Here is a 24,539-nt window from a genome sequence, read left to right on the forward strand (position 1 = left end):
GGCCAGTGCCTCTGCTCCCAGTTTTCCTTGTTGTTGCGCTTCTCGCAGCCCAAATCGCCAACACCGACACTGGACACGACCGCCTCACTGTCGCGATTCAGCGATCGCCCCAAATCTGCCATCGGCTTGTGCCCACGTCCTGGCGCGACTTTTCTCACACTCGCTTCTCTTTACCCACCCCCTCGCTCCCCTTCCCCTTCAACCAGAACTTCCCTAGACTCACTTTCTCCTCATCCATCCATCATTTCCCCCTCCTCCTCTTTTTTTTTTTCTTCCTTTACCACTTTCCCTCTTCTTTCCCCTCTCACCCTCCCCTCCTCCTCCTTCTCTTTTCTTATCTATTCAGCATCCTCTTACGATCGACCTCTTTTTATAGTTTGTGATTTCTTGAATTCTGTTTTCCCCTCCTGGCTGGTGAGCCACGCTTTTGCTCTCCCCCTCGGTCCGCCTGTGGCTGGACCCCCTTCTTAAATCGTCGTGTCTTCCAGTACTTTCCCCGCCCAAGGAATGATCAGACATCCAACAGACTTGCTGTCATTATCTCGCTTTCAGAACCGGTGTGAAGTGACAAAAGGGACGATATCGCAATCATTCTCACCCTCGTTGTGTTGCTGAGAAGATCCGTGGCTCGGCCTCCGCTGCACCGTCTCTTAAGAAATGGCGCCATCCGCATCAAACGCGGCCAGCAACTCGCCGGCCAAAAAGACATCCGCCCCAGAAAAGAAATACAAGTGCCAATTTTGCAATCGCGCTTTTAGCAGAAGTGAACATCGCAGCAGACATGAACGTTCGCGTAAGTAACCTTTGCGCTTCCCTATACCTACAATGCCCCTACATAATGCGGGGTCTCTGGTCGCATTCGTAATTGCTCTTCTGGAGGCGTTTTTTTGCCTTGGATTGTTTGATACCAGCGGATTATTCTTGGAGCGGATTGGACGATGCTGACGTGTTTGTCTTGGACAGATACCAAAGAGAGGCCGTTTAAGTGCCTAAAATGTCGGAGTACCTTTGTTCGACGAGACCTTCTCCTTCGCCATGACCGTACTGTTCACGCCAAGGATGGTGGGATACCACTTGTTTCCGAGGGGCGCCGGCGTGGCGGCGCAGGTGTTCAGAAGTCCTCCCCTGCACCTGCACCTCCTAAGCCTTCAATCACAATTGATCCTGCTACGTTGGAGCAAATTGAGGCAAGCAGTGACGGTATGGTCGACCTTGAAACTGCAGCTATGCTGATGACAGATTTCCAACATAAGGCCGCAGCCGCTGCTACCGGTCAGGTTAATGATCGGGCTGAATCGGATCGTTCTTTCTCCCCCGGTCGCGGCTCGCTACTAGAACCCTCTGTATCGTATTTGTCTGGCAACGCGACTTTGCCCCAAATGCCTTGGGACACGCTAGTCTCTCCCGTTGACACAAAACACTTCATGACCCAGGAAAGCGGCCGAGACTCACACACGCTTACATCGGGCATGGAACGGCATGGGCCAGTCGGTGAAGCACTTGCACCTTCGCTTCACTCCCTTGTTAACTCGCTACCAGTGTCAGGAACCTCTACTCCTAACGCATTGTCACCATATCCTTCGATGACTGGCCCTGTCAGCCCGGTCAACTACCGGAAATCTCCTGGACCTAGCCAGGCACTGACACTGCCAAAGGCCCCTCAAATTGCGAATGAAGTTGAGCGGAACATGATCGTAGAACGTATCAGGAATGCTGACGCCCTTGGGTCGCTTCCCGATAGCTTCCAGCTCCCAGCTACGGCGGCCTTGAACAAGTATTTGTCTACGTATTTTAACTTGTATCACCACCATTTACCATTCTTGCACCAGGAGTCTTTCAAGCCCACAATCACCTCGCCGCCGTTGTTACTTGCAGTGCTGTCTATTGGCGCCCTTTACACATTTGAGCGTCAACACGCATTTATGCTTCATGTTGGCTCAAAGATGCTTGTTACGCAGTTTCTGCAGCACAAAGACAACTTTGACTCGAGGAAATGCCCGTTGTGGGCCATGCAAAGTACACTCCTGAATATGATTTTCGAAAGTTGGAGTGGTGACCCGAAAGGCCTTGAATGGACGTGTTCCATCAAGAGCTTGCTCGCTAACATGGTCGCTGGTAATCGCTATCAGTTGAAGCTCCGTACCGAAGCTCGTGAGGGCGCTCAACCTACTCGGGAAGAGTGGATTGAGGATGAGTCGTGCCGTCGCACTTACTACGCTGTCTACATCTTTTTTGGCATGCTAACGCTGACCTTCAACCATACACCCGCAATGAGCTTCGACGAGTTTGATAACCTCGAACTTCCCTCGTCGGAATCGTTGTGGAATCTTGATGCGACGGATGATGAAGCCTGGCGTCGTAGCCTGGCGTCGGCTACCACTCTCACCGTACGCGAAGCCCACGACTGTCTCTTCCAGGGCGACCAAGTTCGTTATAGCGCCTTTGCGACGCGCGTTCTGATCAACGCTCTGTTCCTCCAGGTCTGGAACCATAAACGGAGCTTCGAGGCTCTTCAAGATGTTGTTACTGAGTACAAGCTCCGTCTTGCGCTCGAAACATGGGAGAACTCTCTCGAGGTTTGCGAGCCAGAGACGATTGTAGTGCCTCTCAGCACTCCTCAAAAGGGTCATCCATTGATTTTCAACTCCATGGCTGTTTATCGCAACACGCGCGCTCGTTTGGAGGTCGATCTCAAGTCAATTCAAGAGGCCTTACGGTATCATTCCTCTTATGAAGTGGCGGCTGCGATGACAGTTGCCCGTGAGAAAGTGAAGCGTTCCCAGGAGATGAACAAGGTTATCCAGTCCTGCTTTGAATGCATCGAGATCGCTGCCATTCAGGGCATCAACTGGGTCGCAAAGACTTCCGCCACCAACTGGAGTGTTGAGCACCCGCTGTGCGGCTTGGATCTGATGGTCATCTTGAGTCTCTGGCTCTATCGCCTGGAACACGACGAGGAGCCCGCGACAGAGGCCGAGTTGGCCATCTACAACAAGGTGCGGAATTTGTTTGACGATGAATCCGTCGATGCCTTTGGTAAACTCAGCTCCACCGTGGCCCGTGTATGGGGTAACATCCTAGACGGCGTGGTAGTATGGGGGTAAGTTTCCATCATCTATCTTACATGTATTAGTGGAAATCAAATTTACTAACCACCCTTTTTTTTCAGAATTACCAAACTCATGGGCGAATCGTTCAAACTTCATTCGCAGGCCTTAGTTGGCTACGAAGACTCATTGCGCGTTTCCAAGGACCAACCTATTCACCCAATGCCAACAAAGACACTTGCTAGTGTCGGCACCGCGTACTAGGCGATTGAGTACGTCGGGTTAACTGGTCTACCTTATGATTGATTACTTTATCGCCATTTACGTTATCTTTGGCCCTCGGGGCTTGGTTCACCCCCGGTGTTTCTCGCTCTGACTCGGGTCTCATTATCATTGAACGCTTTTGCTATTCTTCCTCTCGTTTTCCTGGGCATTTGGACACTGGCGGAATCTCGGAATTAGGGTCGGGCGGGAGCAAGAAGGTAGGCGGCAAAGTTTGATTTCCGGTTATGGAATGCTATGATCTGAACCGCCACATAATGCTTCTTGCTGGTGTCTCCTCACTGATGTTTGCTTAATTGTTTGTTACGTCTTCCCTTGCGTTGTTTATGGTCGTCCCTGTTGGTTTTTGCAAGAGCTCACAGGAGTCCGGTGTGGTCATTTTCTTGTTTTTTTTACGGGCAGTTTCCCAAGGCAACATCTCGACACCCGGCTGGTCCTGTGTGTTCTTCACTTTAGCACTCGGTGGAGTTGTTGTTTTCTTCATACTCATCATTACACTCTTAATCCTTAGTGCTTCACTTCTGCGCATCAGCGTGTTTGGTCAATTTACCAGTCGATTTGTCCCCTGATCATTTGATACCTTGTCCGTTATATATTCATCTTTACCACTTAAAGTTTCTCTTCAAGTCGCTCGCTCTTATATTTTTTTTGCTTTACTATTTTTTACTTCCTTTGAGCTTTTGCCTTAATGTATGTGAGTTAGAATCGTTCTGAGTTTATGTCTTTATGCCGTCCCCGCCGTTGATGTTCTGCGTTCTCTCTCCCCCTCATCTTTTCCACGATTGTCTCTTTGTTTTGTTTTGCTTTTGCTATTTCGTTCTTGAAGATTTTTCCCTTTTTTTACACTGCTTATTTGATATTCGTTTCGTTTACTTGCACATGATTTTGCGTTGTAGTACCCTGTACTATAAGTAATTCTAGCACAAAATACAATTTGGTTTGAGCGGGGAGTTTGATTTTCCAGTTGCGCATTAAAAGCTAGTGAAGTCGTACACAAGTATCAGAAACCGTTAGGTTGTCTACAGGGGTATTCATTACATTATTAACTAGCCTCAAGCTTTATCTTTCTAGTCTTCTATACAACACTGCCTGAACCCTTTTCAGTCACAAACGGGTTCCCCGAATCCCCGAGTCCACCGTAAGGAACCTGTTATTATAACGAAGAATCCCAAAGCCACCCCAATACTCACAATTCCATAGAAATATGCATACCGCCGCCGGCTCAGTCCATTCAACTCAGCAACCCACGTACTGATCGTAGTTGCCGAGCCACAGAATCCATCCATAACACCAGCGAGCACCTGGCAGCTCGTGAGAATCGAATAACTAGCTCGGGGCCCAAGTGGCGACGCCCCGACCCCGTCAACACGCTGCAAATCGAAGCACATGGCGAGGATAACAGTGCCTAAGATGTTCACGGCGAATGTACCCAGTGGGAAAACGGGCAGCCGGGCGTTCAAAGCTAGGGAGAGGTAGTAGCGCAGAAAGCAGCCGAGTGGGGTGAAGACGATAGCGAACACTGCGCGACCGCGCCAGACTTCTGTGCTGTGGTTGTGGCGATCTGGGGGCCAGATTGCGAGGAAGATGGCGCCTAGCCAGCATCCCCAGCTGAGGAGGACAATGGGGGGATCGAGGAATCGGCGCGTGAAACGGAAGGGGAATGATGGGGTTAGTGGTCCGAGGGCGAGGGCGAGATGGGCGCCGAATATGAGGGCGCCAAGACTGAGGGCGACTGTGGTTAGGATGACGGCGAGCACGGCCATGAAGCTGTATCCGCCGTTGCGCGAGGTTATGGTGGGTGTTGAGGGGTCTGAGAGATCGTTGGAGAGGGCTAGGAAGATGTCGCGGATGAAGCTCGAGAAGGAGGTGAAGCAGCCGCAGAATCCGGTTGTTAGGCCGATGTATAGTGGGATTGTCTTCTTGATGGCCCTGTGACGTTTCGCTTCGGCGCCTGGGTCTTCTTCATTGGTTCTTGTGCCATCGTTGTTGTTGTTCCGGTTCGTATCGCCCCATTCTTCGCGGAAGAGATTCTTGTCTTCGAGGAAGAAGCCCATCAGTAGTGATCCTCCCACGTTGGCCCATGTTACCCCCGTCACCACGGGGGCTCCGGGATAGATGGTCAGAGCTTGTAAACCGAGACGCGCTAGTGTGCCGAGGATGGAGAAGAAAACTAGGTATGAGAGGGTGAGCAGGTGTGTGGTATGTTTGGAGAGGGGCTTTGCGACAGGTTCCCTATGTGAGGGCGTTGGCTCAACGGGACCGTAGGGTGGCTTGTCGGTGGTGGGAGGAAGTCCATATCCCTCGGATGGCCAGTTGTGGCGCTGTGAAGCTTCCTCAGCGGTGGAAGGCGGCACCTGAGTTTCAGATAATCGCGCGTTTGGGTCAGATGGTACGGTGTCTGTAGACATGTTGTAGGACAATCAGCAGCATCATTCATATAATCTCTACTCTAGTGTCTGGGGAGAGAAAGAAGAGCCAAGAAAATATTGATTGGGAGGAATGAGGATTGGACGGAGAGGGTGGGTCATGGTTATTTGTGGGTATCTTAGTGGGTAAACAATGATTTCATGGTTGATAGTCTGCTGATAAGTGATTGTTGATAGCTTATCAGTCCCGATAACCATGATGAGGGGGAGCAGGGACAGAGATAAAGTGGAAGAGAAGGGATGGGGAGCAGAAGAGACTCTAACCTGAGAATTCCATGGGGGGAAGAAAGAAAGCTGACATAAATGCACGCCCAGTGCCTGGGCAGGTGACACGACACACTCAACCCCTCACTTTAGTGATGTGTATATATTTCCTGCTTCCTCTTCCCCCTCACAAGCTGCCACCTCTTTGTCTCTATCTCCCCACCACTATAAAAGCATCCAGTCTATTGTGCCCAAGATGGCCCTCGCTCCAAATGTCCATGTTTCCACCCACCCCTGCCTCCAAGCCAAGATATCCCAGCTACGGTCCCATAAAACTTCCACCCGCGAAACAAGGAGTCTCGTCCATGAGATCACAACCATTCTAGGCGTGGAGGCCTTTTCATCGGTGCTGAAAACCACAAAGCGGGGAACGGTAATGACTGATCATCCTTGATCATATTAGATCTCGGGTATTAATCAATCCACTTTCCAGGATCAAACCCCGTTAGGTATTGAATATGATACCCAAGATATTGAACCGGCCGATGTTGCCCTGGTACCTATTCTCCGATCTGGATTGGGCATGACCGAAGGTATGTTTGTTGTCTTGCCCCCACGGAATCACCTTAACCCTCACTAAATGCGCAATAAATCAGCAATCAACAGCCTTCTCCCCGCCCCAGTCCCCATCTACCACCTAGGTCTCTTCCGTGAGAAACTCACACTACAACCCGTCGAATATTACAACAATCTTCCGTACCACCGCCATGAAAACGCCCCCGTCAACACCGCTGCCGCTCACACCGCTATCCTTCTTGATCCTATCGTCGCTACCGGTGCTACCGCTGAAGCGGCGATTCACCTCCTGCGCGAATGGGGTGTGAAACGTGTAGTTATGCTCAGCGTGCTAGGTTCTAAGACAGGCATTGCTCGGGCCATAGACTCTTGGCCGGAGGGAGTCGAGTTTTGGACAGGGGCGGTCGACGAGAAATGCAATGAGCGGGGTATGATTGTTCCTGGCCTGGGTGATATCGGGGATAGATTGTTTGTTGCAATTGGCAAGTAAGAACAGGTCGTAATCAACCGCTTTTGTCTGTTCCGATGCAGAGATATAATTATCTAGATCTAATGCCAATCCAAAATTGTCTGACTACCAGAGTGGTATGTTTTCTGGGCAAATATACATATACAACCTTGAGACATACAGCTTTGCGTCGTCTTTGATAAAGAATTAATTTGACATTTCATACCATCCAATGGGACGATGGCGCAGTTGGGAGCGCGTTCGACTGAAGTTCACTTCATCACCGGCCATTCTAGGCTAATCGAGAGGTCGTCGGTTCAAACCCGGCTCGTCCCATACATGTTTTTTGTTTCCTTTGATATCCACCACATCCCTCCCCCTCTCTACCCTACTTAGTGTTCTACGTATGTAGTACATAATATTTTTTTACCCCTTTCCTTTGATCCTGACTGTGTTCGATCTTTGCAACTCCTTGTCTATACCTATTTACTACCTCAACTATGTACGTTCGCAGTCTATACCGTTTAGATGACGGAGATCAGTTAGTGCAAACGAGTATCAGCAAAAACCAAACGACGCTTTGACACTATTTTTTAGGGCACGGGAGATGAGAGGCCAATCATGCAGCTCCCGCTAGACTTTGCTAGGGTAAAGTCACCTGGTGGGCCCCGTCTTCCATTACGTCCCTTAATTTCGCAGCATCAACGTTCATTTGCAACCTTCCAAATAAGCATCGTGATAGGGCACGGGGGAATGAGGCACTCCATCCGCCGCTCCTAAGACCGTGGAAGACAGGACCAGCGTGTCCACGTTGTCTCCATGTGCCTCCCAATGGAGGGGCTTGGGGGCCTCTTTGTGAAAGATTTGACTTATGCGCCCTGCGTCGGGTTCAGCAGCCACAGCATCTCCGTCTGAGACTTTAGTTGGCTTGTTTGAGAAGATCTAGCTTCGTCTAATCTACTGGAAATTAAATTGCGACACTTGGCCAACCCGTGTCTGATTAGATCGATCCATAACTCTGCGACATTCTCCACTATGTCCAAATCCTCGTCATCTGTGAACCCTCCTTTTCCTCTATCATGGACTCACTTACTCTTTCCTTTTCTTTGTTTCACTACTAGGGCCTTCTGGAAGGCTGTCCATTCGTTTTGATTGCCATCCGTATGATTTTTCTTCTCTGATGCTGAGATAGACTCTCATGTCAGCTTCCCTTCGTCACTATCACTCGTTTAGTTTCGTTTTCCATTAAATTGAATTCCTTGTTTTTACAATTCTTCTGCTACCTCTAAAATTGGCATCGCCGAGCCGCAAGTCGCTCAAATGGCCAGAGGGCTCTTCATGGGAAAACCGCGTGCCCCGCGGGAAACAGACATCTCCAACCCCATCTTCAAGTATTCCGATACGCTACCACGAAATAATATCAAGGCTTTGGCGAATGGTAGCACGACTTACCATCGTCCTATCCATCCAACCCATTCGGACTCCCAGCGTCCTCAAACAGCGGATGGACGCCAGCAGGAGCACAATGTAGAGATACCAGGTCCCGGGTTCGATTTTCGCATCGCGGTGCCTCCCGCTGAAGCCATCTCATCGCCAACAGCCAGCGAGAATGGCTCGGAGGAAAATACGATCGGGATCGCTCTAGGTAGTCCCCGTTTGGTGGATAGACAAAACACCTTTTCGCAAATGCAGGAGAAAGCGCTGGAAGCTGCACGCGAACGCCCCAAAGCCCCGCCCCTCCAGCGAAAGCCGAGCAAATGGAGGAAAATCGGCGGCTTGTTCAAGGCGAAGAATGCCGTAGCCTCAGGCGCGACCCAGCCGTTTTACCAGGTCCAGGCTCATGGCAGTCAGGAGGCGCCTCTTCCGCAGGGTTCTTCTCATTCTATTGACTATCAGTCTCGCGAAGAGAAGTCCAAGCCTATCACGAATACAGAGGCTTGGCCGTGCCTACAGCTGGAGACCAAGCCGGACGGAGAGAAGCAGCAAAACACCAATGGTGTATGTAGGTCTGCCCAGGATAAGCATGAGCCAAAGTCGGGGTCCTTACTGCAGGTTGATATCCCCAGTGTTGAGATGGAACGATACAGCGTTATGTTTAGCGCGCTGCTCGACAAAAAAGAGCCCACCCCGTTAAACAGGCGCAGCAAAACCCTAGAAGACAGGAACGCCCCCAATACCGAGGTATGCCGTCTCACATCCCAACCCTTGTATTCATTCACATCTTACAATATACTAAACTATTATCAGGCGTTGCCGCCATCACCAGAATTGTTTCCGCCTCGACGAAGGGCCACCTCGCCAGCGCGCTCAAATTCCCCCAGACTCACATTATTCCCAACAACACAGAAAAGCAAAGCTTCAAAAGTCCTTGGCACCCAAAACCTACCGCGAGGTCCCAGTCCTTGGCCCCGGAACCAAGTCTCTAGGGCAGATTCGCGTCAGGAAGACTTGTCGGATGAAGAAGACCATATTTTCCTCATGGTTCGCAAAGAAGCCCTGGGCTCACATAAGCACCAGGTGTCAGTATCCTCTATTATCTCGACCACCACCACCGGCTCGGAAGATGAAAAATTTCTTCTACAAAAGCTCAGGCCTGTTCAAACCTACGTCGACCCTCAAGGGGAGCCTCAATGGGAGATGATCGACAGGAGAAAGCCCTCTATCAACGAAGCAAAGCAGAAATCAACACCGACGCTCTCACTCAAAACTCAAGAGCTATCACCCGAACCAGCTCGCGCCGACTCAACCGCATCATCTCCGATTCTCTCGCCTCTTGCTGCTGTCCAGCAAAGATTTTCCCCGCTATCTCCTTCGGAAAGCAGCAAAACGGCAGTTTCCCCAGCAGACACTCTCCGCATGCCACTCAGTAATGAGACCAAGAGCGAAGGTAGCAAGGCGACAGATGAACCCGTGAGTCCCATCCCAGACCAGGAACCTGAGCCTGAGCCAGAGTCAGACTCAGAACCCGAACCCGAGCCGGACCAAGAACCAGAGCCAGAGCACGAATCAGCCGAACCCCTCCCGGCCATAGAAATTTCCATCGCAAGGTCCGTCTCCGTGTCAAAGAGAAAGCAAGTCTTAGTCCCAGTTGGGCGTCGACCCGATCGTCTCGCTCCCAGGGCCCGAACTCCCCAGGTGATGAACGGGCAATACGGCCATCGACATGGCAATTCTCAAGATGCACGTATCGAAAGCGTATAAGATGCATGGGGCATGGGATAGGCACCCTGCGCTTTTCTTTTCTTTTCACACTCTCTTTATAGACTTCTTCCCTGACGCCGAGTAGCGACTTAGCTTAGCCTTTCCTTGCCTCCTTTCTTTTTACGTTGATCGCCTTCACCTTCGGAATCCCTATCGGGCAGCATTGAACCTGATGAATCGTTGGTTTACTGTGCATATTCGTTCCGTTATCGGCGGCGATTGCGTTTCCATTCGTTCCCTTTGGCATACATAGCATTCATTCATTGCCTGCAATTTTCCCCTTCTACATATCACAGTTTTACGGCCTTTTTTTTTTTTTTCTGGCGGCACCGGGAGCGAGAGCCGGACTTACATTTTGCATTTCATGAGTGGTTGGATTCTTTAAAACCGGTAGGAGTAGTGGAGGTTTTTGTATATTTTTCTTGAATTTGGCCGATCTTTTCTTTGTGTGCAGTTATATACTCCCATTCGTTCATTTCTTTTACCTTTCGGGTGGTGCATCGATATATCATTATCAGCTCAGATCAATCAACCGATTGAATTGCTTCATAAGATTCTTCTCTTCTATCTATATTTCTTTCCATGTATATGTACATGTATAAAAGACCACCTCAACTTTTTTCCGGGAAGTTAGCCGACTCCGGTAAGACCTGCTTCGTAGGGCTTCCTCCATCCACATCCACGTTAGGAAGAGCCCATTCCATTCCAGGATATGAATCGCTGATGACCTTGATATTGAGACCGTTCCTAGCTGCTGTGTCTGGGAATTTGACAGACGACCGGATTGTGAGGGGAGATCCGTCCCGGTGGTTGTTGCCCTTGTCTCCGGACTTCTTGCTGGAACCGGTAGCATTGTTGCTGCGGTTGTTGCGGGTACGCTGCTTGCCGAAGGAAGGCCAGGAGATGCGCTTTAGCGCGAGTAACTCTCCGTCTTTGCCGTCTGAGGCTGTGCTGCATACGATCAAGAAGTAGCCTTCTGTCTGTGGCTTAGGGAATCGAGGCGCGTAGATTCTGTATTCTGGGTCCATTGTGGGGTTGCGTCTGGACAAGGATACGGTAATACCAGTTGAGGAGACGTTCAAGACTGATACAGACACGTTTGGCAGATACGAGGCAGCTTTGGTGAATTGGGCGGTTTGGGGAGGAGAAAGCTGTAGTTCCTTGGAGAGAGACGATACAGCATGCGAAGGTAGAGCTGAGAGCGCGGTGAGGGAACCTGGGAGGATGGATGGCTTGGCGGCGACACCCACGCCTGGAAGGATCGACAATGGGAAATCTTCGGGCCATCTAGCTGACTTGATGCATTGGAGCAGGGACATCAGCATCTGACAAGCATTTAGGTAGCCCAGCTCGGCCATAACATCGATCGACGCCTGCAAAATACGAATACCTTGGTCCAGAACAGAGGTCTGATCTCCGACATAATCAGAAATCGGAAGATCGATTCGCGACATGTACGCTTGAAGCAGCAAGAACGCTTTCACGTGAGGATCCCACAGCGGCAGGTCTCCCATTGACTCAACAGATAGAGGTAGATTCTGAGCCAACTCTGCGTTAATGAGATCTTCGTTGTGTCGGACAGGCAGCTCGTCGAATTCTGACGCGGAACACATCCAGCTCAGGGCATCGTGGAATGTAGGATTAGGCTTTGAATGTGCCATGAGGTACCGGATTGTCTTATGAGACAGGTAGTAGTAACTCATGACCTTGCCGAAAGGTGTCGGGTCGACTTCACCTGTCGCAGAATCAAGTACAACACATGACGATGCTGCTAATTCACCGAGTGATTTGTCAACCAGATCAATCATGAAATCTTGGGCTATCGTCTGAGCGGCCATAGTGTTGTGCTCTTCGGCCGAGATTTCCAAGCCATAGTACGAAGGGTTCTTATGCAATCTGCGGAAGAAGAATGTCCAAGTCAAGTAGTCGAGAGCATCTTGTTTGGTTGTGACTGTTCCCGCTGAAACTTCAGCCCCCAAATGGTTATCGAGGACTTTGTGCAAAGTGGACTCCACCGGGAAACCAGTGTGCAAGAAATGCTTGTAGAAAGCTTTCTTTGAATCCTGGGTAAATATCCGGGCAATACCGGACGAGTCAAATTGCGGGCGGCCTGCACGGCCCAGCATCTGTAGAACGTCGGTTAAATCCATGTCCCTATATCCCTCGATCTTAGCATCGAAGAACTGAGTTCCTTTGACAACTACAAGGTGTGCTGGAAGGTTAACACCCCAGGCGAGTGTACTGGTGGCGACGAGAATCTGTATCTTATTGTTTGCGAAAAGCTCCTCGGCTAGCTGACGATCAGACTCCACTAGACCAGCATGATGCAGACCAATACCGAAGCTGAGCGCCTCTCGTAATGCATCATCTTTGACTCTCGCGAGGTTTAACTCCAGATCCTCCTCCGACATGCGAACAAATCGGCGAGGATTATCTTCCATTCCGCAATAATTGATCAAGTCCTTGGCAGTTAAACGGGTTTGCCTACGAGAAGCGACGAAAACAATCACTGGCTTTTCTGGAGAGTGGTTCTTAATAGCAAGGAAAGTTGGCCGGTTCATCGACTGCATGAGAGGACAGAATCCACGTTGCTCAGGAAAACCATCGATGTAAATTTCAAGAGGCACAGGACGCACGGAGTGTCGGAAGTTGTATAGTCCTTCTTTCACACCCAGCCAATTTGCCAAATCAGTAGCATTCGCACAAGCAGTAGACATGCCCATCAACCGAACGGATCCCTTAGATTGTGACGCGATATAATTCATTCGAGACACAATGATCTCAAGAATAGGTCCTCGGTCACCGCCTAGCAAGTGAATCTCATCAATGATCACCAAGCTGACCTTACGGACGTAGTCTCTGGTCTGCCAACTACGAGAGATACCATCCCATTTTTCAGGCGTTGTGATAATGATGTCTGCATCTCGAATAGTTCGCGTATCCGGAGTATTATCACCGGTCAACTCCACCAGTCTCAGGCCCATAGGTCCTGTGAGGCGCTTTTTCCAGTCGTGGACTCGTTCGCGGACGAGGGCTTTCATCGGTGCGATGTACACGACCTTCGACCCGGGCTTTTCTCTAAAAGCCCACCACATTGCTAGCTCTGCAGCCACAGTCTTTCCACTTCCAGTAGGGGAGCCTAAGAGGACGTTGGCAGGTGTGTGATAGAGTAGGTGGAAAATTTGGGTTTGCATTGGGTTAAAAAACTGGAACCGCTGTCCATAAAGTTCCTCGAGAATGGGATTCTTAAGGGCAGAGATAGGCAGTGGTTGAAGGTTGAGAAGGTCTGTGTAAACGCTCTCTGTGTCGGGACGTATAAGATGCTGGAATGATACTGGAGTCACCGTTTCAGCACCTAGCCATCGGTCTGATATCGCACGAACATAAATCTGACTTGGCAATGGATCTGAAAGCGGGATGGTGAAGTTAAGCTCGTGTTCGTCATGGAGTTTCTTCCGGCTGAGGATGAAATACTCGTGATGGTAGATCTCCGAAGTCTCTGAATTCTCTACCCAGATCCAGTATGATTCTGAAGCTCCATGATGCCTATCATTCCAAGTGTACTCGGGATAAAGACATAAGCGGATGCGTAGGACGTCACGGTTCAGAGGTGCGATTTCGGCCTCCACACTGAGGGTTGGGAAGTTGTCCAATAATTTCGATAGGGTCTTCCCCATTTTCTGATTGTGAACTAGCTGTCCTATCTCTGCGACATCCATATCCCTCATCGATTCGATGGAGGAGCTGGGCAGCCTCTCATCTAAGTTTCTCAGGATGGGTTGGGGCAGATCAAACTGATGGAACGGGTGATCGAAAGGCCAGATCTGCTTTTCGATGGACTTGCACATTGACAGCAGGACCTGACATTGATAACCCCAACGTCGGTTCAGGGCAATCATGAATAGAGCGCGACAGATACGAGCTGCGTTTTGTGCAACATAGCCTGTATCCGAAACCAAGGCGAAATCTTCAACCTTAGCGCGCGAAATATATGACTGCAGCAGAATATTGGTTTTCGCATGAGGAGAGTCATTTCCACCCTCTATCTCTGTTTGCACGGCTTCTTCACGTAGCCTATTCAGCTCTTTCGACTCGTTTTCTCTCGACTGGATGTTATCGAATTCTCCACTCATACTGATCATTTTCAGCACATCCGCTTCCCCCGATTCGGCACGCATCAGTTCGTTGAAGATCTCAATACTGGTCTGCAAGACGTAGTACTGGCTTGCAATACGACCAACGTCTTTTGCTCGGAGTTCCTCTGTCCTTTCGTTAAAGATGATCATTTGGCTCTTTTGCAATACGAGGGCAGCCTGGATGATTAGCTGACGGCGTCTCTGGACCAACATGGGATCATCACGTATTTCAGCCCACTCAATGCCATAATTCCGCGGCTCGCGCTTCATGCGCACAAAGAGGTAAGAATATCCTAACCACTGTACAGCTTCCGGGACGGAGGTGACTGTGCCAAGAGAGATCTCGGCATTTAGATTGTCTACAAGTCGACTGGAGAAACGAGACTCAATAGGCTGCTGAGACGTCACCGCAGATAGATAGTGCGTCAGTTTATCATGTGTGGTACAAATGAACCCAATACCGGTATCCTGGAATTGGGGACGACCAGCACGACCAAAGATCTGGAGGACATCGAGAATACCAAGGTCGACGAACTTTCCCTCCTGTGGATTGTACAACTGGGTACCCTTGATAACGACCGCTGCAGCAGGAAGATTGACACCCCACGCCAATGTGGCCGTACAGCAAAGGACTTTGATTAGACCTTCGGAGAACAAACGTTCCATCAAGTTGCGATCGCTCCGGCTCATTCCAGCATGATGGGTTCCAAAACCACTGGCGAAAAGATCCCGCAACTCGCGAGCACGAGCATGTTTCATATCTTTGAGCGCGTTTGAATAGTTTTCATTGTCTTGGCAACTGAACAGATTCTCGCAGCCTTCGTCAGCAGCCATCTGTTTCAGCATTCGGGCGGTCAGGACAGTATCTTTCCGCGAATGCACGAAGACCATGACCTGATGTCCTCTTTCAAGCATATCACGCACTTTCTCGTAAGACACGACATCAAGGTTCTCGCGAGATTGTTTAGAGCCGACTTTCCCTTTAACCCCAATGAAGTGTTGCTCAAGAGGTACAGGTCGGAACGAACTGTCGAAGTAGAACAGCCCAGCCATCTTATTCACCTTAAGGAAATCGGCGACATCAATATAGTTGGGCAGAGTGGCAGAAAGACCAACGATGCGGATGAGCGATTGCGTACTTTCGACCTGGCGCTGGGTACGGGCCACCAATGATTCGATAACCGCACCACGTTCGTCATGAAGCATATGAACCTCATCAATGATCAGTAAGCGCACTTTCTGTACAAGTTCGGTGTCCCCGGTGCTCTTCCGTGTCACCACGTCCCATTTTTCAGGGGTAGTAACGATAATCTGGGTGTCCACAATCTCTCGCTTTGTCAGTTGCATATCACCAGTTAGTTCACGGACCTGGATCCCGAGCCAGGCCAACCGCTTCCCAAGCTTTTCAGTGACTTCAGCAGCCAGCGCTTTCATGGGAGCCACATAAACAATCTTGAAATCCTCTATCCGAACCGCAAACTCTGTTGCTTCCGGTTGTTCAATAGGGTTTGGGGTAGTATTTTTGCCAATAGTATTCAGAATAGTCAACATAGCGGCGTCGGTTTTACCGGCACCAGTAGGAGCACAAATTAGCATGTTTTCGCTTGTTTTGTAAGCAACTTCATACAGCAAGCTTTGCATCCGGTTCAGTGTCTTGTAACCCTTGAAGGTACCTTGACATAGTCCATCGAGTGAAGATATTTCCACCAGCTTCTGCGTGGGCCGTAAAGTGCCTACCTTAGACGCAGGGACCTCCACCTCGGTGTACTTCTGTTCATCAATTTGCTTGCTGCCCAGTGGCAGCCCAAACTTCTTTCCACTAAATGAAAGTACATTTCTAGAGTCGTGGGTCTTGAAGACATGGGGATACTGTGGCTCCTGTCTCGTTTGTGCCGGCAACAACGCGGCATGCTTGTGTTCGAAGTCCTGCTGCCGTAACGCCTGTTCCCGTTCCGCCCTTGTTCGAAGTTTCCCCGAGAAGAGACCGTCAGTTTGTGCCACTGGACCGGTGGTTACGCTCTTCAGAAGATCCGCTCGGTGTGCGATCAACTCAATCACAAAGTCCAGGTCATCAAATCCAACGATCTCGGCCAGAGACATTTGCAGCTCGTCATCTCCGCTGTCGGTCGCTAGTGCAGCAGTAATCTGCTGAGCTAACTCTTTCGCATTCAGCCCGGGTTTCTGAGAGGTTAGGCTCTGGCATTTCTGCTCCAGCCAAGACTGGTCGTACGACAACGCTGAGGGAAAGGCGAAACCATTATCGAACTCCTCGTAATCAGCACTAGACTCATAGTCGGAGCTAATGACATCCCAGATATCATCAACTGTCCCAGGTGAAGAATAGTCCTCGTCAAAATCCAGATCTAAATCGCTACCATACCCAAGGTTCTCTTTGGCGGGGTCTTTGGGAAGCTTCAGCTCGGCAATGGCCTGCCGCATAGCAGCCAGTTGAGTAAGCCACTGCGACTCAACAGATCCTGTTCCGTCCATGATAAGGGACCGCGAAACAGCAATATTACGACAAGATGAAGAGAGACCACAAGAAAAGAGCGGTCACTGAAAGTCGTTAGAATTGGTGTGAGATGGACATGATGAATAGCTTGGGAGACAAAGCGGGCAGAACAAGAGACCGCCTAACTGATAAGGTTAGCGGTAGACAGAGCCGGAGTACACTATTCCTTTTCTGGCAGCCGGATTTGAAGATGTAACTGATCACAGTGTAGATAACGTAATCGGTAAGCGGCCCGCCGTCTACTGTTTTCCGTGTACCTGTTTTCCATATAAAATGGCACTTTTTAAAAGTTCGGTTTTTCAACAACCAGAGATTGTTAAGATAAATGATTTAGTGTATAATTAATACACTACTAAATTAAGACACTCTTTATTTTTAATTTTTTTTTAATTTTTTAAAATTTTCCTTAAAGCAGCCAATACTAAATTGTAAGAAATCTAGTTAGAGGACTTTATTTGTGGAATATGAATAATAGATCATACATGTATCCTACTGGCTGACACTATGCTTGAAGAGTTTGAAACAATGAGGCTGAAAGAAAGATTACAGTACTGTTAGACTAGTATTCAATACAAGGCAGTATAATAGTTGTTAACATTTGTATGATATGATTATATAACTCACGGACTACATTAACTAAAGCTATTCCATGACTTAGCCAAATATAGTCTTAGATCTAGAATCTCAGAAAGAAACCAAGAGCAGAATTATTGTGCCATTTTTGCAACCAGCCATAGACTTTTTGTCTAGTTCTTCTCTAATGGTTATGTTGACTTAGTGCTGTACATATGATGATGTTTCGGGTTTTAGAGAAAAAGGCGGCATTAGTATCCAGCTAACTTGTCAAACTCACAAGTTCACAAGAAAGGTTTCCAAGAGGCTGATCGATTCGGGAAGCCGTCCAGTCACTCCCAAGAACTTGCTGGGCGATCCTAGGGCGGGTCCTTGTACGCCCGAGAGCCGATCCAATCCGGCGAAGCAACCTTCCTACTCTACGAATAGGGCATCTAGCCGCAAGTCTTAATATTAAATTATGAGATATCTAAATATTATAATACTCTAGATAGTTCTAGTATTAAGCGAGCCTCGACTGTAAAGGGTATCTACTCTTCAGGGTAGAAGACCTGTCAACTAGGTAAGGATACGTAGGCTAAAGAAGAGGGAGCTTGAATTCCGGCAGAACGCTCAGTTCTAGCATTAGACGGGCGGCCAGCATAGCTATCCCTGTTAATACCGGTGGATACCGGTGGATACCGGTGGCAGAGGCCGGAGGAAAGCCTAAGCGTGTAGCAGAATATTGAGAAGCCGTCCTATCAAACAATATGTAGCCAATAAACAAGACTAAGCTTTTACACAGCTAATACTCTTTGTCTGAGCCCCAAGGTAAGGGGCCGAAAAAAGATCATGCCACCCAGGTGATGGGATAATATTCTTCATCGCGCTGTCACAATACTCGTTTCTATGTTTTTATCAGACATGTTGAAGTCAAGATCGCATGGGCGGTTTCTTAAGGCACTCACGTATATAGTGTGCAGTTATACCCCAGCGACACGATGATAGAGCCAACCGAGCTAGAGCTACTATTTGTTAGCCTATTCCTTGCGGGAATCACCCTGGAAAACATACTACCTGCTAGGCAGTTGATTGCAGAAGGCGTCCGCTATATCAAGCTTAGTGTATGAGTGACCGAAATCGGTTTCATGGTATATAACAGCCTAAAAGCCGTCAGGTGTTAGGTGTTAGGTGTAGGGTGCATTGGTTGGAGCCTGCTTTATATAGTAAAACGGAAAGTTATGAGAGTCTCCCAATTTTTATACTGAAATTGCGTGTTCTAGGCCGGTGGATGCAGCTAGCCCTCTCGTATATCAGGTCTGTGCATCCAACCTGAATTGCGTCTTTGGTTTCGACGCAATCTGCGTCATCTTCTCTGGAGAATGTTAGTCAGCTACAAATGCAGGTAACATCGGGATGATCAAACTGGTTGAGGATGATCTTAACTGGGTGGATATACGCAGGTATCAGCTAGTCTCACTGCCACTATGCCCCGAAAAATCAAAACATAGTTACCTGCTCGAACCAAGCTCCTTAAGACACCTGTTCAAATTGAAGAAACAGAATATTTGTCGAATTTGCCATGATTTTAGGATTTAAATACGCCGAGAACAGCGGCTGAATGACAGCCAATAATCATGTCTCGTTACCACGCACTTCTACTGTTTCTAATATCAATAGCCCACCTCTCAGTTTAAGCGCAAGATCCATCTCGCGGGTGTGGTCTGGTATCCAACAAGACCCATAGATCAGCTGAAGGTGATCGAGAGATACACATACTATAACTGCTGGCTACTAAGATATCTGTGCGTTGGTCTTGCCGCAAGCTTTTCTAATAACCGGGTAATATCCCAATGAACCTCCGTGATTACAGGTGGGCCTGTTATATTCTAAACAGTCAAGTCTCGGTAAACTAAACCTACCCGAATGATTCAGCTCTACTCCTGCTTCTGTAAACGCTGGCCCCGGAAAACAGACAGCATCCGCCGATATCGACGCATCCACTAATCTGACTGCCCCTGCAAGAGATCGTGTTCGGCAATAGATAGCTATGTGCACGGTTTCATCCCTACTACTAGCGTTCACCTGTTGTTGTGCTGGCTTTTGGGTCACTAAGCCAGATAGGCGACAAATTATATAAGTGCACGGTATATGCCCACTATACATACCACGTATCAATACTTAATGTGTTTTTCATGTACCTAAAAAGCATCTCCTGTCAAACAGTATTATCTAACACACGAAGTTCACTTTTCAGCGAAAAAGAGCGTACTCTGTCTGCACTTGATTGTTAGATCCGGACAGTCTTTCTACTATTCATCAAGAAATATTGCTGTACTAAAGCCGGTACTCGGGCTACGATGGGACAAAGTACTCCAGGCGCCGAGCGGCCCGCGCGGAACGGCAAACCCCTTCCATGGGCAACTTGTCTTTGTAGGAGAAGACTAGCCACTTTCAGGTTTAGTATCTATTACAAGAGATGTAGTTATATCTCTAGGAAGGGTGATGGCGACCTCAAGAGTAAATTAGACCTTCCTAGAAGCATCAGTACTTCAAGGATCCAAACAGTCCTTCACAGGACATCCGCAGATTCTCGCAGGAAGTATTGGGTACACGGCAAAATGCTATAATGCCCTTCCCTGTATCTACCAAGGAACAGCAAGCTAAATTATTAGTTCGCTCTGTCTACTAGAAGTCACTAATCACCAGTCTGCGAGAGTTATTTATATAGGACTGTTCGCACCACGGTTAGCTCTCAATAACTAGGCATATCCTTATCAGTTAGCTTCCACCTGAGACCTATTACTCCTCTCGACTAGTTATTTCCTGTAGCACTGGACGCATTTAGGATATACGAGACACATTGCGATGCCCGTATGTACTTACTCTTGCTCGTCTTTTGTTGTTCCCGGCCACAGTTGTGTAGATGAATATTCACAATGCTAGATGGGACTTGACTATCTTCCCCCTGCAATACTCCTGTGCATAGCAGCGAGATTACCCAATGCGAAGGACATTCTTTCATTTGTCCTCATCAGCCGGGAGACCTACAGTATTCTGCTGTCAGATATCTACAGATATAATATCCAGCACCAGAACAGCTCAGCGCTGCACTGGGCCGCACATCATGGGGAACCACAAACAGCGGATACTCTTGTCCACTGGTATCAGCCCAACATCAAAACAGTTAATCAAGCAAATACTCCACTTATATATACAGCAATATATAGATCGGAGTCAGTCCTTAACCTTCCCCTGACAAGGAGGGATATCGCACTCAATTTCCAGAACTGACAAGGACAGTGTGCATTGTGGTGTACAGTGCTCCGCGGACATGCTACAATTGCCTACCAACTACTTCGGTTTAACAGAATCAAGGCCAATTGCCTGGATGCGGAGTATGGGCTAATACCCCTGGCTGCAGCCGTGGCCAAGGGACATGTGAACAGTCCAGGACCTCCTTGCAGCCAGGCGAGTAAGTGTTAACACCAGGGATAAACTAGACTGAACACCAGTTTTACATGCTATTTATATCTGAGATCAGAAGACTACAGAGATACTACTGGCGGATGGACATATTAATCTTACCTGTGAGAACGCTCACAGATATACTTTGCTGACATATGCTGTGCTGAAGAATCTTGTGTTATTGGTACGAATCCTGCTTGCCCATCCTGGCGTTTATGTCAATATACAGGATAATGATAACTGAACTGCACTTTGGTATGCTCCCCCAGTCACAAGAAGAGGGTCCAGCTACTCCTCCATTCCGGAGGCGATATTACTGCTGCCGACATGTTCGGAACGATATCTCTCCACCAAGCCATTGAAAAGGGCTATGCATCCATAGTCAAAATACTCCTGAGTTGCTCTGCCACGATGCCTTTGGCACTGGCAATGGAGGAGGGCGGGTGGCGCCTATAAAGGCAAGCCGCCACTGTATATTGCCGCCTGGACCGGGAATGTGGAGATCACCAAGTCATTGCTAGATTATGGACTGGACGTGAACGTTACCAATGGAGAGGGAAGAATACCAATACACCTGGCAGTAGTAAAGAGGCACATTCATGTCATTTGGCTGCTTCTTAATCAACGGTATATCGATGTACAAGCACGGGACCGGTAAAAGTCCACGGTTTTACATGAAGCTATAATCAGAGAACATCTGCTTATACTGAAGTTGCTTCTATTCTAGCCAAGCTGAATATAAAGATCAATGCCAGGGACATGAGCAGGTCAACCCCGATTTGGTAGGCAGCTCAGACTTGCCAGCGCTGGATAGCCCGGCGGCTGCTGGCCGAGACCAGGTCAATATGAATACAGTGGGTTCAGATCAATCTACACCTCTTTATCATGCTGTCCAGAATAGGGACAGGTCCATAGTCTGCTTGCTTCTCGATATCAGAGAACTGGATCTGAATATTTCCGATAGCCTCATGTGGACTCCCTTAAGCTGGGCAGTTGATAAGGGAGATCTGGCTATGGTATAGCTACGAATAAATGAAGAGGATAAAGAGGGAAATGTCAGATGTTAAGAATAATCCTTATATAGAAGGAAATGTAGGTATAACCATTTGGAGTGAAGATTGCCATGACTATTAGGTAGCGGTTACACGCGGCGAAAATTCTGGAAGTGCTCATGGTGCAATTTATAATGTGTTCTGAGCAGGTTGAGTAGAGGGTGAGTTGATCAGGGAGTACTCAGGGAGCCTGGACTGAGGAGGGGCGAGTACACCCACGTGATCAAAGCTGACTAGCGTGGATGCGAGATGCTATTAGATAAAAAGGGTGCTTACAACGGCATTGACGGACTGCCGTTTTTGGCCACCATTTTACTGTCAACCAACGTTGGGATGGAAAACAGTAGATGGCGGGCCGCTCACCATTACGTTAGTATAGACCTTTAACTATATGTGAATATTAGAGATATACTATGTGAGTAACTTCAGCTTGTCCAGGTCTGAGTCTACTCTAGGCGGCTTTCTACCCAACCTTTGACATTACCCAGGATAAGTCAACATGACCCATTTCCACCAATGATTCGCTCTCGTGATGGCTGTACTCCATATTATTAACCTCGGAAGACAAAAAGGAAAAGGTCAAAAAGGAAAAGGTCAAAAAGAAAAAGAAACGATCTCCTTTACGATATCCGACAGAGGAACGGTGTTGAGTCTTTCCAACTGTCTAAGCTTCAAGAGAAAAAGAAGAACCTGGCCCATGGGCCCCTACCGCTGCGTCTGGAAAGTCTTTGAACCTTAGGGTGAGACCCTGGAGAGGGGGCTTTGGTGCCCTGGATATCCCTTTCTGCACGAACCAGGTAAAACTCCTGGTTCAAATCTCTTAGACCTGTATCTATTTTCCATAAGCGAGAAGGCTACTTTGGTCTATGTAGGCTCTGCCGTCAGCTATATAAAGAGCCCTAGCAAACGATTTTTGTTATCTTCCTCTAAATGGTAGGTACTTGCGACCTCCATGAGTGAGAATACATACTCTCATATAATCAGATTACTAAGAGTTGCGGGTAATGTTGGTTCCCCGCAGAGAGTGCTATACGGTTATAACCGCGTCTAGCCATAAGTTAGGAGTTGGTATAGATATAGAAAAAGAACCGAAAGAAAGAAGGGTATTAGTACATGTTGGACATATAAAGTTTATTCATATATATATTAATACTGGATTATAAAGAGCAGGTGGTGAGGGCGCCAACTGGATCAGGCTCATGTTGAAGGATGATGAATACCAGGGTGGAGCTTCTGATTGGCTGTCAGGCGGACAACGTCAGTGATCTCCGCAACTCCACCAAAAGGCAGGGACAACAAAGTCGAGGATAAGAAGTACCAGGGCCTACAACCGCCGGGTCTTCCTCGACCGAAACATTCTCTCTCTCAACCCTAAATCTACCTCACCATGTCCTCTCCTTACCATCGCCGCCCTATATCTGATTATTTCCTCGCCTCTCCACTTTCCGCCATCCTTTATCCACTCCATCACATTCTCCTCAGACTCCGCGGACCACCTCGATTACCTCCACCAGATGCCCACCCCATCAAGGTAGTCTGCATCTCAGACACCCACACCCTGGAATGGGACGATGTCCCAGATGGCGACCTCCTCATCCACGCCGGCGATCTATGCAACGACGGTAGCGTGCGCGAGATCCAAGCAGCGGTAGACTGGCTCCGCGGACTACCCCATCCCCACAAGGTAGTCATCTGCGGCAACCATGACAGCTACTTCGACGTGCGGTCACGACTAGCAGAAGACCGGGACAAATCCTTCGCGACAGTGTCATCCTCAACAGCCTCCGTCCGCTCCATCGACGACCTCGACAGTCCCCACCGCGTCGACTGGGGCGACATCCACTACCTCCAACACTCCGCCGTCACCATCTCCTTCCTCCCACCGCCATCCAGCGCCTCTCGTGCCCGCTCTCTCACCATCTACGGTGCACCTCAAGTCCCCGCCCTCGTTCCCTTCGGCCCCGAACACGCCTTTACCTATCCACCCCACTACGACGCCTGGTCCGGCACCGTCCCCCCAAACACCGACATCCTCGTCACGCATACCCCGCCCCAGGCCCATCTCGACCTCTCCCCCGTCTACTCCACCGGCTGTCCTTACCTCCTAACAGAAACATGGCGCATCCAGCCCGCCCTTCACGTCTTCGGCCATATCCACGCCGCCTACGGCATGGAACCCGTGTATTGGGACGAAGCGCAGAAGGCATGGGAACGCCTCTGCGCCTCACGGCGACGATGGGCACGCAACGGCCGTTTCAGCTCGCTCTTCGGGTTTCTCCGGGATCTGCTCCATATCTCTGGGTGGGTTGATTCAGCCCGGGTCGTGGTGTACGGTGTTCTAGGAGTAGTATGGGCCAAGGTCTGGGGTGGAGAGAATCGCGGGTGTGGGTGGATGGTGAATGCGGCTTGTATGTCTCGAGACTCGAAGGGGCTGAGCAATAAGCCGCAGGTTGTGGTTCTATAAGTGACAGGGGCTTGTTGGCTCAGTTGGGGAGGTATATAGTGTGGGGAGGCGGTAATGACTGATGCGTGCATGTACATAGGTTCGTTTGGTGCGTTGTGCGTGGTGTTCTTATCGTGGTGATACCATTTTTAAGTTTTAGTTTTACACTGCATGGTCTTAAGTGAAGAAGAA

The 24,539-nt window shown here is 49.0% G+C and overlaps 7 protein-coding genes and 1 non-coding gene across 8 annotated transcripts; 6 read left to right on the forward strand and 2 right to left on the reverse strand.

The window, feature by feature from the left end:
* Positions 1-97: 97 nt before the first annotated feature.
* BDW43DRAFT_76852 (C2H2-type zinc finger protein) lies at positions 98-3,483 on the forward strand. Its single transcript, XM_032050490.1, has 4 exons — positions 98-414; positions 489-793; positions 964-3,100; positions 3,170-3,483. Exons 2-4 carry the CDS (start codon positions 658-660, stop codon positions 3,309-3,311), a joined length of 2,415 nt encoding a protein of 804 aa, XP_031906106.1. The 5' UTR covers positions 98-414; positions 489-657; the 3' UTR covers positions 3,312-3,483.
* Positions 3,484-4,164: 681 nt separating this feature from the next.
* Positions 4,165-5,884, reverse strand: BDW43DRAFT_76854 (FluC/FEX family fluoride channel). The gene has a single exon (XM_032050491.1). The coding sequence runs from the start codon at positions 5,735-5,737 to the stop codon at positions 4,430-4,432; it is 1,308 nt and encodes a 435-aa protein (XP_031906107.1). The 5' UTR covers positions 5,738-5,884; the 3' UTR covers positions 4,165-4,429.
* A 92-nt stretch (positions 5,885-5,976) lies between these two features.
* BDW43DRAFT_76876 (uracil phosphoribosyltransferase) lies at positions 5,977-7,124 on the forward strand. The gene is made up of 3 exons (XM_032050492.1): positions 5,977-6,392; positions 6,453-6,552; positions 6,616-7,124. Exons 1-3 carry the CDS (start codon positions 6,216-6,218, stop codon positions 7,023-7,025), a joined length of 687 nt encoding a protein of 228 aa, XP_031906108.1. The 5' UTR covers positions 5,977-6,215; the 3' UTR covers positions 7,026-7,124.
* Positions 7,125-7,217: 93 nt separating this feature from the next.
* On the forward strand, positions 7,218-7,319 carry BDW43DRAFT_t14. Its single transcript has one exon. It is a non-coding gene; the product is annotated as a tRNA-Phe (tRNA).
* Positions 7,320-8,303: 984 nt separating this feature from the next.
* BDW43DRAFT_306151 (uncharacterized protein) lies at positions 8,304-10,184 on the forward strand (the record flags this gene model as incomplete). The annotated part of the gene is made up of 2 exons (XM_032045963.1): positions 8,304-9,164; positions 9,231-10,184. 2 exons carry the CDS (start codon positions 8,304-8,306, stop codon positions 10,182-10,184), a joined length of 1,815 nt encoding a protein of 604 aa, XP_031906109.1.
* A 573-nt stretch (positions 10,185-10,757) lies between these two features.
* BDW43DRAFT_261182 (RNA helicase SLH1) lies at positions 10,758-16,883 on the reverse strand. The gene has a single exon (XM_032040276.1). It carries the CDS (start codon positions 16,808-16,810, stop codon positions 10,796-10,798), a length of 6,015 nt encoding a protein of 2,004 aa, XP_031906110.1. The 5' UTR covers positions 16,811-16,883; the 3' UTR covers positions 10,758-10,795.
* A 4,219-nt stretch (positions 16,884-21,102) lies between these two features.
* On the forward strand, positions 21,103-21,975 carry BDW43DRAFT_261183 (uncharacterized protein). Its single transcript, XM_032040277.1, has one exon. The coding sequence runs from the start codon at positions 21,698-21,700 to the stop codon at positions 21,872-21,874; it is 177 nt and encodes a 58-aa protein (XP_031906111.1). The 5' UTR covers positions 21,103-21,697; the 3' UTR covers positions 21,875-21,975.
* Positions 21,976-22,967: 992 nt separating this feature from the next.
* Positions 22,968-24,538, forward strand: BDW43DRAFT_77040 (metallophosphatase domain-containing protein). Its single transcript, XM_032050494.1, has one exon. It carries the CDS (start codon positions 23,292-23,294, stop codon positions 24,366-24,368), a length of 1,077 nt encoding a protein of 358 aa, XP_031906112.1. The 5' UTR covers positions 22,968-23,291; the 3' UTR covers positions 24,369-24,538.
* The last annotated feature ends 1 nt before the right edge of the window (position 24,539 follows it).

This window comes from Aspergillus alliaceus, assembly GCF_009176365.1.
Source record: "Aspergillus alliaceus strain CBS 536.65 unplaced genomic scaffold BDW43scaffold_2, whole genome shotgun sequence".
Taxonomy (NCBI): domain Eukaryota; kingdom Fungi; phylum Ascomycota; class Eurotiomycetes; order Eurotiales; family Aspergillaceae; genus Aspergillus; species Aspergillus alliaceus.